The sequence below is a fragment of the Macaca nemestrina genome, chromosome 12 (genome assembly GCF_043159975.1).
Source record: "Macaca nemestrina isolate mMacNem1 chromosome 12, mMacNem.hap1, whole genome shotgun sequence".
In the NCBI taxonomy this organism is placed as follows: Eukaryota; Metazoa; Chordata; class Mammalia; order Primates; family Cercopithecidae; genus Macaca; species Macaca nemestrina.
This window is the reverse complement of record NC_092136.1, coordinates 118946644-118959667: the sequence shown is the minus strand read 5'-3', so window position 1 is coordinate 118959667 and position 13024 is coordinate 118946644. Positions and strand designations below refer to the sequence as shown.

The 13024-nt window shown below is 54.0% G+C and overlaps 1 protein-coding gene across 3 annotated transcripts; it reads right to left on the bottom strand.

The window, feature by feature from the left end:
- Positions 1–1418: 1418 nt before the first annotated feature.
- Positions 1419–11176, bottom strand: LOC105476381 (C2CD2 like). 3 transcript variants are annotated; one of them, XM_011732254.3, is made up of 15 exons: positions 10423–10559; positions 9165–9339; positions 8343–8438; positions 7862–7981; positions 7582–7692; positions 7371–7487; positions 7165–7276; positions 6910–7018; positions 6169–6233; positions 5952–6079; positions 5688–5862; positions 4854–4955; positions 4592–4728; positions 4215–4500; positions 1419–2516 (listed from the first exon to the last, which is right to left on the bottom strand). In XM_011732254.3, exons 2-15 carry the CDS (start codon positions 9330–9332, stop codon positions 2305–2307), a joined length of 1938 nt encoding a protein of 645 aa, XP_011730556.1. In that variant the 5' UTR covers positions 9333–9339; positions 10423–10559; the 3' UTR covers positions 1419–2304. The 3 variants fall into 3 exon arrangements, with proteins under 3 accessions (XP_011730556.1, XP_024646898.1, XP_011730553.1); XM_024791130.2 differs by lacking the exon at positions 9165–9339 and having other exon boundaries at positions 10423–11176; XM_011732251.3 differs by lacking the exon at positions 9165–9339 and having other exon boundaries at positions 4592–4725; positions 10423–11176.
- Between the last annotated feature and the right edge of the window lie 1848 nt (positions 11177–13024).

Here is a 13024-nt window from a genome sequence, read left to right as displayed (position 1 = left end):
AACCGGGGAGGCGGAGGTTGCAGTGAGCCAAGATCGCACCACTGCACTTCAGCCTGGGAGACAGAGTGAGACCCTGTCTCAAAAAAAAAAAAAGAAAAGAAACCTGCACTTGTGCCCCCAAATGTATAAAACTAAATTATCTAATTGAAAAAAAACCCAAATATCTATACTCTCCATTCTTCCCAGATATCTCATATTTGGTTAACAGTGTAGACAGGAGCATGGGGAACAGTAACAATTTCCACATGCTATCTACCCAAAGGCATGTGCCCTAAACACCCTGAGATGTAGGTAGTCATAGGATGTCAAGGCTGGAAGTGAACTGAATGATTATCCAGGTCACCCTTATTTTAGAGATGAGGAAGTTGAGGTCCCCAAAGGAGAAGTCGCTTGCTCAAGATCACTTGGTTTGTTTGTGGCAGACTCAGTTTTCTTGCTTCCTGGTCCTGCATTCTGCCCAATATCCTGTAGCAGCTTACCTGGTTCAAATCCTGTATAAGATCCCCAACACAGGAACCAGGGACACAAGAGTTTGCTAGGATCCATCAATCCCTGAAATTTGCCCACATTTCAGAATGAGGGCTTTTCTATGTTGAAACACTTCTTTTTTTTTTTTTTTTTTTTTTTTTTTGAGACGGAGTCTCGCTCTGTCGCCCAGGCTGGAGTGCAGTGGCGCGATCTCGGCTCACTGCAAGCTCCGCCTCCCGGGTTCACGCCATTCTCCTGCCTCAGCCTCCCGAGTAGCTGGGACTACAGGCGCCCGCCCCTGCGCCCGGCTAATTTTTTCTATTTTTAGTAGAGACGGGGTTTCACCATGGTCTCGATCTCCTGACCTTGTGATCCGCCCACCTCGGCCTCCCAAAGTGCTGGGATTACAGGCGTGAGCCACTACGCCCGGCCTGAAACACTTCTAAGACTTCCCCCTCCCAGTTTCTTCTGAGGCAACAGTTAACACTTACTCAGCACTTCATTTACTTCTCATCCACAGCCAAATGATAGCTATGATGATTGAAGTTCCCATTTTACGGATGAGAAAACTGAGGCACTGAAGAGGTTATATAACTTGCCCAAGGTCACACAAGTAATTAGAGGAGCTGGGACTCAAACCCAGGCAGGCAGTCTAGTTACAGGGTCCAAGCTCTGATCTCCATTACATCCTAGAAGGAGGAGTGTGTTCCAGAAAGGGGAATGAAGACTAACCTGTACTAGTCGATTGACTTTTTGGCTACAATTTCACACTCCAGAGCCTCCTGTCTCTTCCATCCTTTCTCTGCACGCCCCTTATTCCCTGCAGGAACTTCTTAGCAGATCCACAATCTGTGTCATCTACCCAACCTCATTATCCGGGCCCGTCTCTCATCCTCCCACACCATCCATGTCACAGCCTGGCTGCCTACTGCCTTTCAAAGGATAACCAGTTGTCCAGTTTATAAACTCCAATTTCACTTTAATAAATTAAATTCCAAGCCATCACACAGCAATGGACATCATCATCGTCTCCCAACACACAGAGGTGCAGCCTTGCGTGGCTCCACCATCACAGTCTTTAAATAAAGCCCCTAAAGCCATCTCTCTGGGGAAGGCTTCCCAGCAGGCTCCCGGCTCCCTCCTTCCCACAGAGCCACTGCTCACAGAGAAGGCATCAAGTACAAAAAATGGTAATAAAGGGGGAGGGAGGGATGAGGAGCAGGAAGGGAGGCAGAAAGGTGGGGAGTACCTGCCCCCCATCCCGGGCCGGCCCTGCTGTCTGTAAGCTGCCAACATTCTCAGAGGCAGACACTGGTGCTGGTCTGAGTGGGGACCTGAGGGAGGTGTGGGAGCCCCATCCTGAAGGGAATTACCCACCCTCCTGGGACAGAAAAGAAGGGTCACCTAGGAGAGATGCCCTCTATCATCTGTTCACGGAGGGTCCTAAGCCACACATATAAATAGAAAAGAGAATAAATAAGGGAGGAAGGGTCAGCTGAAGAGCTGAGCACCCTGGGACTCCACTCAGGGACCAGGCTCAGCAGGAGGCAAACGCTTCTGGGGAATGCCCACACATGCCAGACAGGGCCCTTCTCTCCCTCCCAGCCACCAGTCCCTCGTCTATGTCCTCGGCAACGGGTGCCCACCTCTCATGTGCTTCCCGTTCCAAATATCCTTCCAACCGGCCCCGTGGCCCAGGGTGGACAGGGCTTCCTGGAACCCAGAGGACTTTCCTGGCCCAGGCGCTGGAGATCCAGGAAGGGGTATGGAAGGGGAGGTGGGGAATGGGCTAAGAGAACTTGTGCCCTTTCCTAGCTCAGGAAGTAAGGAGGGTCCTCAGAGCTGGGGGCTGGGGTTACCATTGGCCTTGGGTTTGGATTTGAAGGAAAAGCGCTTGATAAGGCGGCGAGAAAAGCTGCCGGCCTTCTTTCGGACACTGGGCGTGGCCGTTGCGTTGGAGAGGTCATCGTGTGATTGGCTCAGGCCAGCTTCCTTCTGTCGAGGCCTCCGGCGGAAGATGAGCTTAGTGCCGCTGCGCAGGAAACTCACTGCAGGGGAAGAGGGGAAACTAAGGCAGAGAGGGGCACGGGGTGGGGTGAGACGGGGGCAGAGACATGACCGAGAATGGAGGGATCCAGGATGTGGACAGGATCAGTCCCGTGGCCCAGAAGCCAGGCTTCCTCAGGAAAAAAAGCAGAAACATACTTCTCCAAAAGGCTTCGTAGAAAAAAAGAAAAAAGAAAACGAAAGCATAAACAAACATGTGCTTTATCCTTCCTGAGGCAAAAATCGTGGTACTTGTGGAGATCTGTGTACACTCCTAACTCTGCCCGCAAAAGAGTTATCACGGGGCTGGCTGCTTTGTGAGGACAAACTGGGATTGGGCCTCTTTTCTATGGGAAGACAAAAGCTACCAGAAGGTACTCCCAAAAGCCTATAAATCATGAAGGGAAAGGTGGGTTGACACTGACTTGTTAACCGAATTCCAGGCTGTAAGCAGGAAGTGGTGCATCTAGAAACTTCAAAGAGGTAAATTCAGAATCAGTATAATGAGCAGGGTGCTCACCCAGCAGGCTTTGGAGGTAGAAACCTCATTATCTCAAGAAGTGATGCAGGCTTAAAAAATAGATCCATCCATGGTTGATAGTCTCACTGGTAGAGGAATGAAGATGTTTTAGGGTGAGCCTCTCAACTTTTAAAGTTAGAAGAACTACCACCACTGGTCACAGCCTGTCTTGCTGCCAGAAGGACAATCCAAGGGTTGGCCTGGGGTAGGATTTCTTATACTCATGGGGGAGAGGGTGCAGAATGAAAGGGAAGAATTTTTTTTTTTTTTTTTTTTTTTTTTGAGACGGAGTCTCACTCTGTCACCCAGGCTGGAGGGCAGTGTCATGATCTCGGCTCACTGCAACCTCCGCCCCACCGCTTCAAGCAATTCTCCTGCCTTAGCCTCCCGAGTAGCTGGGAATACAGGCGCCTACCACCACACCTGGCTAATTTTTGTATTTTTAGTAGAGACGGGGTTTCCCCATGTTGGCCAGGCTGGTCTTGACCTCCTGACCTCGTGATCCACCCACTTTGGCCTCCCAAAGTGCTAGGATTACAGGCATGAGCCACTGCGCCAAACCACGGAAAATTTTTTTTTTTTTTTTTTTTTTTTGAGACAGGGTCTCACTCTGTCACCCAGGCTGGAGTGCAATGGCACAATCATGGCTCACTGCCTCAACCTCCTTGAACCTCAACCTCCAGGCTCAAGGAATCCTCCCACCTCAGCCCCCTGAGTAGCTGAGATTACAGGTGTGTGCCACTGTGCCCGAGCAATTTATTGTATTTTTAGTAGAGACAGGGTCTTGCCATGTTGCCCAGGCTAGTCTTGAACTCCTATACTCAGGTAATCCGCCTGCCTTGGCCTCCCAAAGTGCCAGTGTGAGCCACTACGCCCTGCCTGGGAATAAATTTTTATAATTTTTTTTTAAAGGACAGGAAAACTGGCACTTAGACTCAGGAAGAAAGAACAATGGAGGTAAAGGGAAATAATCTGGCATCCCTTCCTATCACAAGCATGTCAGATCTAGGCCAGGAACCAAGGCACCAAGTTCCCTCCTCTAGGCTAGCTTGGCTGAACTAGGCTGGGAACTCCGGCTGTCTCTTAGGGGAGAAGAGAAGGCACGTTGGCTTGAGGTCCCCCAGGTCATGATATGTGTATAAAAGAAGAGATGAGGGGCACCCTGCCAACGTCCCCCTACCTTTGTGATCCTTCAGGCTGCGGGTCTCCAGGGCACCAGTGGACCCCGTTTCCGACTCAACGTCATCCACAGATGGCCTCTCAGAAATATCCGAACGGGTTGTCTCGTCTGCTTCCTGGACACTTGTAGGACTGGAGAGGGCATCTAGGGGTCCTGGAGACATGGCTGGTGGGTCTGAGGGAGGTGAAGAGGGACCTCCACTGGTCCCTGCATCATCCTGCATTGAGGCTTCCAGGGATGCCGCATAGCCCAGGGATAGTGCCAACTCGTCCTGAGCAATGGGCACCTGGCAGGAGGGACGAGTTTAAATGGGCAGGAGTGACCGACTCATTAGGGCTTTCTCCCCATCCCAGCTCCTCTCCCCAGAGCCCTGTTACCTTGGAAACACCAGAGATGATGAGAGTGCTGCGCTTGGTGGGTGTCTTCTTGGCCGCCCGCCCGCTGGGCTCTGTCAGCTGGCGAATCGCTGTCTCTGCTACAGGGTCCAAGCCGTTGGAAAGGTGGCTGTCCCCTGCTGGGGGTGCAAAGGATGGATAACCTGACTTCTCCCTGGCTCTTTCTTGGATTGGAACTCAGAGTACTTTTCGATGCTGGGGCACCAGGGCCAGCCCACACTCATGCACCCCATTCCCCACTCACGGCTGCTGCTATGGGAGGCATTGCTGGGGCCACTGCTCTCACTCAGCACAGTCGTCGTCTTCTCGGTCACCTCCACCTTGGACGGGGAGCGGGAGGGGGAGTCTGGTGGGTGGGGGAGGGTCAGTGAGCTGGGAGGTGCTTCAGAGTGGCCCCCACCCCTACTGTCTTTGTTGAGATGCAGACTTTGGGTGACTCAGAGGGCAAGAATGATTGAGGGGTGATTAATCACAAGGGTGATTAAGAAGATGCCGTGGGGACTAAAAGACACCCCAGGAGCTAATGGGAGTGTAGGAAAGTGCCATGGGGCCTGCTGAGGGTGTGGGGAGATGCTATGAAAATATGGACAGTGGGGGTACTGGGGTCCCCTGAGGTTGGGGCAATTCCATGGGGGCCCCTATAATGGCCGATGTACCATGGGGGCCCACTGAGTGGGGCAGAAATGCCACAGAGGCCTCTGGGTTTGCTGGAGGAACCCAGGGGGTACTGGAGGGCTGAGGGTAGCAGGATGGACATTTATAGTCAGCTAGGGCTAAGGACACCTGTGAAAAGCCAGAGGAGAAGCTGGAAGGTGGGAGTGCAACAGTCCTGTGTGAGGAGGGGCACGAGGATCCAGAAGGGTGGTAGAGTGAGAGGAATTGCTGGGGAAATGGCAGAAGGTAACAGAAAATTTGAAAGAGACAAAGATTGGGAGGAAGATGTGGTAGGACTGGAATGGAATATCTGAAAACAGGGGGAGTTGGAATTAAGGCTTTCTCTCCTCTTTCACTGTCCCGCCTTGGGTCTGCAGTCCCAGGCCCCTGGTTAGAGCTGGGCTCCCAGGCTCCTTCTCTTTACCTAATTTGCCATCTATACGGGGCCGGGATTGGACGGTGGTGACTGTGGTGACAATGGTGCCATCGGGCATGATGGTCCGGTCAAGCTCAATCTTCTTGGTAGGTGTGATGCTGGGGCGTGGAGTGGAGGAGGTGGGAGTACCCAGGTTCCGGGGAGAGCCCTCCTCGTACTGAAGCTGCCCAGGGGTGGGAGAGAGAAGAGGCAGAGCCTCAGAGACTGCCCATCCCCTGTGTCCTCCCACTGCCCCAGGGGTCAGCTTCTTACCTCCACTGCCATGGTGGCTGCTGGTCCCAGGGCTTTCCCTGGCCCTGGGGTGAGTGGGCATACCTGTCTTCGAGAAAGTGGTCTGGAGGGGGAGCCCACAGGCAGTGTGGCCTGGCCTAGGAGTTCGGCTGGGGAAAGGGATGGCACTATGAGCTGGGCCCACGGCCAGGCTCCACTCTGCACCCACCCAGGGGTGCCCCTCCCGCCCCTCACTCACTGTCTCCACAGCTGCTGCTCCTCAGCACTTTGAGGGTCAGCTCCCGGCTCTGGGGGCCCAGATCCCTGTGGGACAAGAGGAGATGGGGCAAGAAGGGGAAGATTAGCAAGCTGAACCCACACTTGAGTGGATCACAGGCCAGAGGCAGAGAGCTGTGTACATAAATAAAACGGCACAAATGCTCCAATTCCAAATTCTCTCTCATCCCAAGAGAAAGGGACAGGGTCTGAGTGGGAACCATGCTCCTCAGCTGTGCATTCAAATCCTCCCTGGCCCTGCTCCTCCTGTCTTGCCAGTCTCTCAGTTGCAAGCCACCCTCTTTCATTTGCTCCAGCTCTTCCCTCTGCCGAGAATACTTTCACACTCTGATGAAATCCTACTGTTGCTCTAAAGTGTGGTTTAAATGCCATCTCCTCCATGAAGCCTACTCTGATCCTTATTCCCTCATGGGAATTAATCTCCCCCCGACCTAGGCACTGCAGTGACACATTATATAAACCTCAACTGGAGTGGTTATACCATCTTCTTTGTTTATACCTGTCTCTGCCTCAAGCTTGTCATTGACCCAGGGGTGGGGGTCAAGTCTGTATCCCTAAGACCCACGCCAGGACCTGGCATACAATAGGAGCTCACACCAAAGGCTACTGAAAACAAGAGCTGATTCCTGCAAGGGCTGTGCTGGAAAGGTTTGATCCTTTCTGCTGTGGAGCATGGGGTCGGTTGGGGCAGGTTACTCCTTACAGTGCCAGGTCTTCTGTCCACTCCACCTCGGGTCCAGCCCTCGCGGGCTTGGTCCACTTCTGCTGCATGGGGTTGTCAAGCTCAGCTACACAGCACAGTTCCTCGGTGCCTGGGAGGAACCAGAAGTTAGAAGATGCTCAGATCAAAGATGGAAAGTCAATGCAGAATAAAGAGGCTGCACCCTTGGCAGAGGGGCAGAGAGCACCTGCAACCAGCCATAGCCTTGGCAGTCCCACAGCCACTTCTAGCTCTCACCTTCCAGCTCATTTCCCAAGTGAGATGCCCGAAGCTGCCGTAGGAATAACCGGGTAGGTCTGGGAATGGCTGGCTGAGCCTGGGGCAACATGGGTGGCTTCTCACTGGGTACCTAAGAATAGAAGAAGGTCCAAAGAGCAAGAATCCTGACATAGCACGCTGGGGACAAGGTGCATGCAAATCTTTTGCTTTGGGTGCCAACTCACCAGGCCTCCTGGGGCAGAGCACGCCCTGAGGTTGACCATCATGGCTGGCTGGGTGCTGACTATGGCATCCTTGATCAGTTCCTCAATTGTGGAGAGCTCTACTTGTTCCTCACCTCTCTGTAGAGAGGAGAAGGGAACAACAAGGAGGTGGATCCCCCACCTCTGCCTCCCTCCCTGTTCTGCCTCTTCTCTGCCACCCCTGCCTCCTTACCTCCCTGGCCTGCAGCTTGGGAAGCACCGTTAGGCTGAGATCTGGGCGATCAGTGAAGGCCCATGATATGAGCAGCCCCTCACCAGGGATTTCTTCCAGGTTGACTTCCAACTACAGACAGGAACAAAGTGACTGGACTGACTTGCCCCATTTCCCCAAGGACTCCTAATTCCTGAGGACCCTCCCTTCCTGAATTCCATCCCAGAGAGGAAACAAATGGAAGAAGCCGAGCCAATGGAACCGCCCCCTGCCCAACTCAGTTTCCCACATCCCCTTCTACCTGTGTTGGTGGCAGTGTCAGAGTGACGTGGTAGGTCTCCATGGAGACAGCAGCGGGGGACTGCTGGGTCACAGAGACTGGGAACCGCACCTCCTCAGCAGAGAGCTGGCAACGCAGCACCTGAGACCGGCGAGGTGGGTCAGATGTGGGGGAAGGGTGCTCGCCCTGCTTTGTCCTGCCCTATAATAGTTCAGCAGACCCCTCCCCACTTCCATTTTCCTAGGGACTTCATGTTTTCAGGATCATAACTCCCTAAAAGAATCAGATAAACGCCAAAGACTCCTCTCCCCAGAAAAATGCAGATAAACACACATCCAACATTTTGCGCATAACTTCAATGGGATTCTCAGACTTCCTGAAGTCAATCCTTAGATCCAAAAGGCATTCACAGACTCCAGGTTAAGAACCTCTGGACTAAAGGGAGCCCTTGGAATCAGTCCTTTTTGGACCCCAAAGACAGCAGTGCCCATCAGACCCTTACCATGGTATGCTCAGATTGGTCTATGCAGGTCACATGACTGATGCTGGCTCTGGGTGGGAGTTGGGGCACCTCCTCAAAGGCGATTTGGATGGAGCTCTGAAGGAGTAATGTGGGCACAGGATCAGGTTTCTGGAGCTGCCCCCACAGGGCTGGCCTGCTCAGTTGCTGGCTGGACTCTGCCACTGCGGAGGCCTCAGCTGCAGGCTGGCTTCTGGCCCCTCCTTGGCTCAGGGCTTTAGGACAGGAGGTAGTCCCCTCAAAGCCTGCCTCTCCAGGGGCCTGTAGCTGCTAGGAGCCACTGAGCAATGGGGAGTTAGTCCACCTCAGAGACTAGATCACCTTGAGCTGAAGACCCTGGCTTCCTCCTGGAATACCAGGAGCTTCCTTCTTCTTCTCGCCACCATCCCTTTCATCCCCTACCCTACACCTAAAAAACGTGTACATAGAAAAAAGTTAAGGTGCTGGTTGCCACCTATATATAATAGCTGGGCAGAGAGGGAAAGGGCTAAGCCACGGGTAAAGGTGGTAGAGCCACCTTGTCCAAGATAAGAGCTGGAGAAATGAAGCTAAGCCTTCTTCCAAATAAATAGGATGTGGAAGCTCAAGAGTATGATGCTTCATATTCTTGGAGATGAAGACTAGCATGGCCTTGGGGATCTGTACCGGGGGACTGGGAAAAGATACAAGCTCAGAGGACTCAAGAGTCCAGGGGCCTGGCTAATTCCTCAAGGCAGATAGCAGGAAGGTATTAGAGAGCAGAAAGCTGCTTAGATCTCAAAAGAGCTGCTCCCTAATTCTTCCACAGTAATGGAAGCAACCTACCGCAGCCCCACCTGGATGGAGAGCAGTGCGGACACAGAATTGAGGAAGGAGCACAGAATTGGCTGGCAACTCTTCCTTGGGTCTTGAGATGGAGGAAACAAATCCACAGGGTTCATTTGCCTGGCAAACCAGGGGAAGCCAACTCCTTTGCTCTGGTAGCTGTCTCATTCAAAGGCTAGGCCAAGGAAGATGGGGAGACAGATGCTTGAAACCTCAATCTCCCCACCCTCTGCAAGGGAGGCCAATGTCCAGCTGAGTCAGCTATCCTGGGGAGTTGCTTCTGACCGAGGGACAAGGTACAGGGAGAGTTGGATGAAGAGGTGGGTGCAAGGTATTAACTGACAGATGCCATCTGGCTTTCAGCCCGCCAGCTGGACAGAGGAAATAGAGCAATTTCTTGTGGCCATTTCTGTTTCCAGGCCCTGGGGAACTAGTAAGGTAAAGCCTCCAAATTCATAGTGATTGGAAATAGAGAACCCTCTGAGCAAGGAGCTGATGGACTGTGAGAGCAAGGAGAGATTGCTGGGCCAGGATGGGAGGGAGCTCCAGAAAAGAGAGACTTCTACCTCCCACCTTATCTCCGTCTCATGACCACGCTTCCTGCCCCACTTCCTGGGAGGCCAGATGCCCATGGTGCAATGGGAGGAAGTAGGCTGGACTGGTTTGTGACTGACCCTCAAGGGGCAGCTGCAAGCTCATCTACTGGTAAGGGCACTGTCAATCTGTTCTCCACCTGAACACTCCCCCACCCCCCAAAGAACCACAGGCCAGCATGGAGGATGTGTTTGACTGTAGCAGTGAAATTACTGTGGGGTAGGGGAGTGATTCAGGCTCTTTGGGGATCTGCCCGACCACACCAGGGATTTGGGGCATGAAATGTTAAATGGGTGTGGTGGCATGAGAAGCAGGCAAATTCCTTCTGCAGGTGCACCTGTCTCCCACGCCCCAACACAACCAGCACCCAGGCAAGGCGGAAGTGCCCTCAAGCACAGGGATTAGCGTTGCTATGAGAACAGCAACTTGTGCATGGGTTTGGAGCCAGAGTACCTTGCCCACAGAAATGGAGGTCTGGGAACCCAGTTGGATTTCTACAACCCCCAGCCTTAGCGGCACCCTTTTCTCTGATCCGGGAGGGGAAGAGAAGCCATAGGGTTCCCCCGTTAATGCCCACCCCCAACTGGCCTCCTAGCAGGAGCAGTCAGTCCCTCCCCTGGAAAGAAAGGCTGAAGGGACCACCCAAGCGCTTGGTCCAACTCACCCCGTTCCTGCAGGCCTGCTCGTTCAGCGCTCGCACCCAAGCCCGCTGCCAGTTCTCCCGGAAAGACTTGAAGGCGAAGAGTGACGCCAGGAGGCCCCGGACTCCTGGCTCCTCGGCGGCGCCAGCCCGAGTCGCCCGCAGCCTCAGCAGCGAGCGCCACACGCCCAGCTCCCGTAGGGAACCCGCGGGTTCCCCCGCTAAGGCGGGTCCCGGGCCCCGGTTCCCGCGGGCCCGCGCCAGCCACAAGCCCCGGGCATATTGCAGCAGCCAGGCGAACACCGTGAGCAGCGAGGCTGCGAAGAGGATCAGGAGGGCCACCCAGCCCACGTCCCGCTGCCCCCAGCCCGGATCCATGCTCCGCGCGGGCTCCGGTCCCGGTCCCGGCTGAGGCTCAGCCGCTACCCCGGGGGAGCATGGCCCGGGCTGGCCGCGGGGCGGGGGCGGGCTCCCCCGGGGCTGGGCGCGCGGGGTCGGGGGCTCTCCGCGGTTGAGTGCCCAGGACTAGTGTATGCCACAGAGCGAGGAGAGGAGGTCCTCGGGGGTCGCGACGCCGGGGTCTCTGTCTCCGTGGTCCGGGTCCCTTCTAGCTTGGTCAGCAGTCGGACCCTAGTTAGTCGCCGGCCAGTGCCCGACTCCTCCCACCGCGCGGGCCCCGCCGGACCCGGTAGAGGACTGGTCTGCAAAGACGCTGGGGCTCGCGGGCCGGCACCGGCTCCGGGAGGGCTGCGTGCGCAGAGCTGACACTGACAACACCGCCGGCGCCCCGCCCCCACCCGCCCTTAAAGGAGCCGCACCCGCGCCGGGCGGGGCCACGACAGCCTGGCGCTCCCTCGCTGGAGGAGGGCGGGAGGGCGAGCTGCCAGCGGAGGAGGTTCCGGGGTTGAAAATAGGCGGGATCTTTGATCACCTCGCCCCATCTTGCTATCGCGGTGCTCCCACACTCAGCTCAAGGCAAGAGTAACTTCACTTACCTAAGATCCTGCCTTTGCTTTCCCCTGTGCTTGTTAGATTTCCACAGGTCGGACGCCTGTGAGGTTAAGAAGGAGGTGACCCCTGTGGAAATCACCGCCCCCTTCTCCCAACACCCCCAGACTCAGCGACTTCTAGCTTCCCATTTCCTGGGGGAAGCGAGGCCCAGGGTAAGAAGGTGCAGAACATCCCTCCCAGATAGAAGTGTCTGGCAGAGGTTCCGCTGATGTCAACAGAGAGAAAGCAGAACTTGAAGCTGGGAGAGGTTGAGAGTAGAACGCCGAATTTTGAATTCCCCCCACCATCATCACCCTCCTTCCTCTTGGAGCTTGGACCCAGAAACAGCCCCATTAACCTACTTGCCCGTGTAGATTTGTTCTGGAGATTCCCAAGCCCAGGCTGTGTGTCTGTTTTTAAAAATAATATATTTCCATAGTAACAGCTCCTGCCTATGGAGCACGTGCAGAGGGGGTGGTAATGACAGGGGAGCTGGCAATGTAACACTGGACTGAATAGATTCAGCCACAAGACCTTGCACTCCGAGTATGTGATATCCCAACAAGCTCTCAAGAAATGGTGCTGTAGGTACACTGCCCAACCTCTGGCCTCAGGAGCCATCTTTTCCTAGACTCAAGGAGTTGATTCAACCTCTACAGGACTGGGGCTCATCAATGCTTGCTGAGGACAGGGGAAGGAAATACTTGCAAAAGGATTCAAAGGAATCCTGTGGGAATTCACTTTCTCCCAAGAGCCCCTTCTTCATACATGTGGGAAGGTCTTTGGCACACAGTCCCTTTCTTAAAGAGGTAGGATGGAAAGTTGTTAAGTATCTTTCTCCCAAACCCAAACAGTTGTCCGAGGAATGAGCACATGAAAATAAGAGAATAAACAATGCCTTCTAAAGTGTGAGGTTGCAGGGCTAGGTAGAACCTGACAGGTCAGCAACAGGTTTGTCTAAGCCAGAGGAGGTGGTGGGGTAGGCTGGGCCTCCCTGGATTTCCCTGTAAGAAATGATGGGGAGAGGTGGGGATGAATGAAGTAACCTCCTGTGGCCTGCCCATGTACTGTCACTGGACTGCCAAATCAGTGGAGATTCCTAGAGTCTGGGTTTCTAATCTCAAAGGGAGGAGAAGGCATGAAATCAAGGGAGGAGAGAACTCAGGGCCAGAACCCAGGGATGCAGGAGGAAGCTGTCAGTGGAGAGAGCAGCTAGGGTTTAGGGGAGCAGGTTATGCAGGAAGTTGTCCAGGTAGAAGGTTTCCCTATGAAGACCCTCTTCCCCCAAGAATCCTTCAGGAACCCTCAGAACCCCAGTGATCTCCATTCTCCGACTTCTTTGATTTATTCCCTTAACTTCTCCACTGAGTGCTTGGTCCTATGCTGCCAGATACTGCTTCACAATTCAGTCTTACATGAGTCTCCCTAGTTAGTCCTCCCTCTTTTTTTTTTTTTTTTTTTTTCTTTTTTTGAGACAGAGTCACTGTTGCCAAGACTGGTGTGCAGTGGCGAGATCTCATCTCACTGCAACCTCCACCTCCTAGGTTCGAGTGATTCTCCTGCCTCAGCCTCCCAAGTAGTTGGGACTATAGGCATGAGCCATCATGCCTGGCTAATTTTTGTTATTTTTAGTAGA

Excerpts from the sequence above, each read along its gene's own strand:
- LOC105476381 (XM_024791130.2), bottom strand. The coding sequence starts at position 10,776 with ATGGATCCGGGCTGGGGGCAGCGGGACGTGGGCTGGGTGGCCCTCCTG. Across the intron at positions 7,982-8,342 it reads ACCAATCTGAGCATACCATG|GTGCTGCGTTGCCAGCTCTC; the intron begins GTAAGGGTCTGA and ends CGCCGGTCTCAG. Across the intron at positions 7,277-7,370 it reads GCTCTGCCCCAGGAGGCCTG|GTACCCAGTGAGAAGCCACC; the intron begins GTGAGTTGGCAC and ends TTCTATTCTTAG.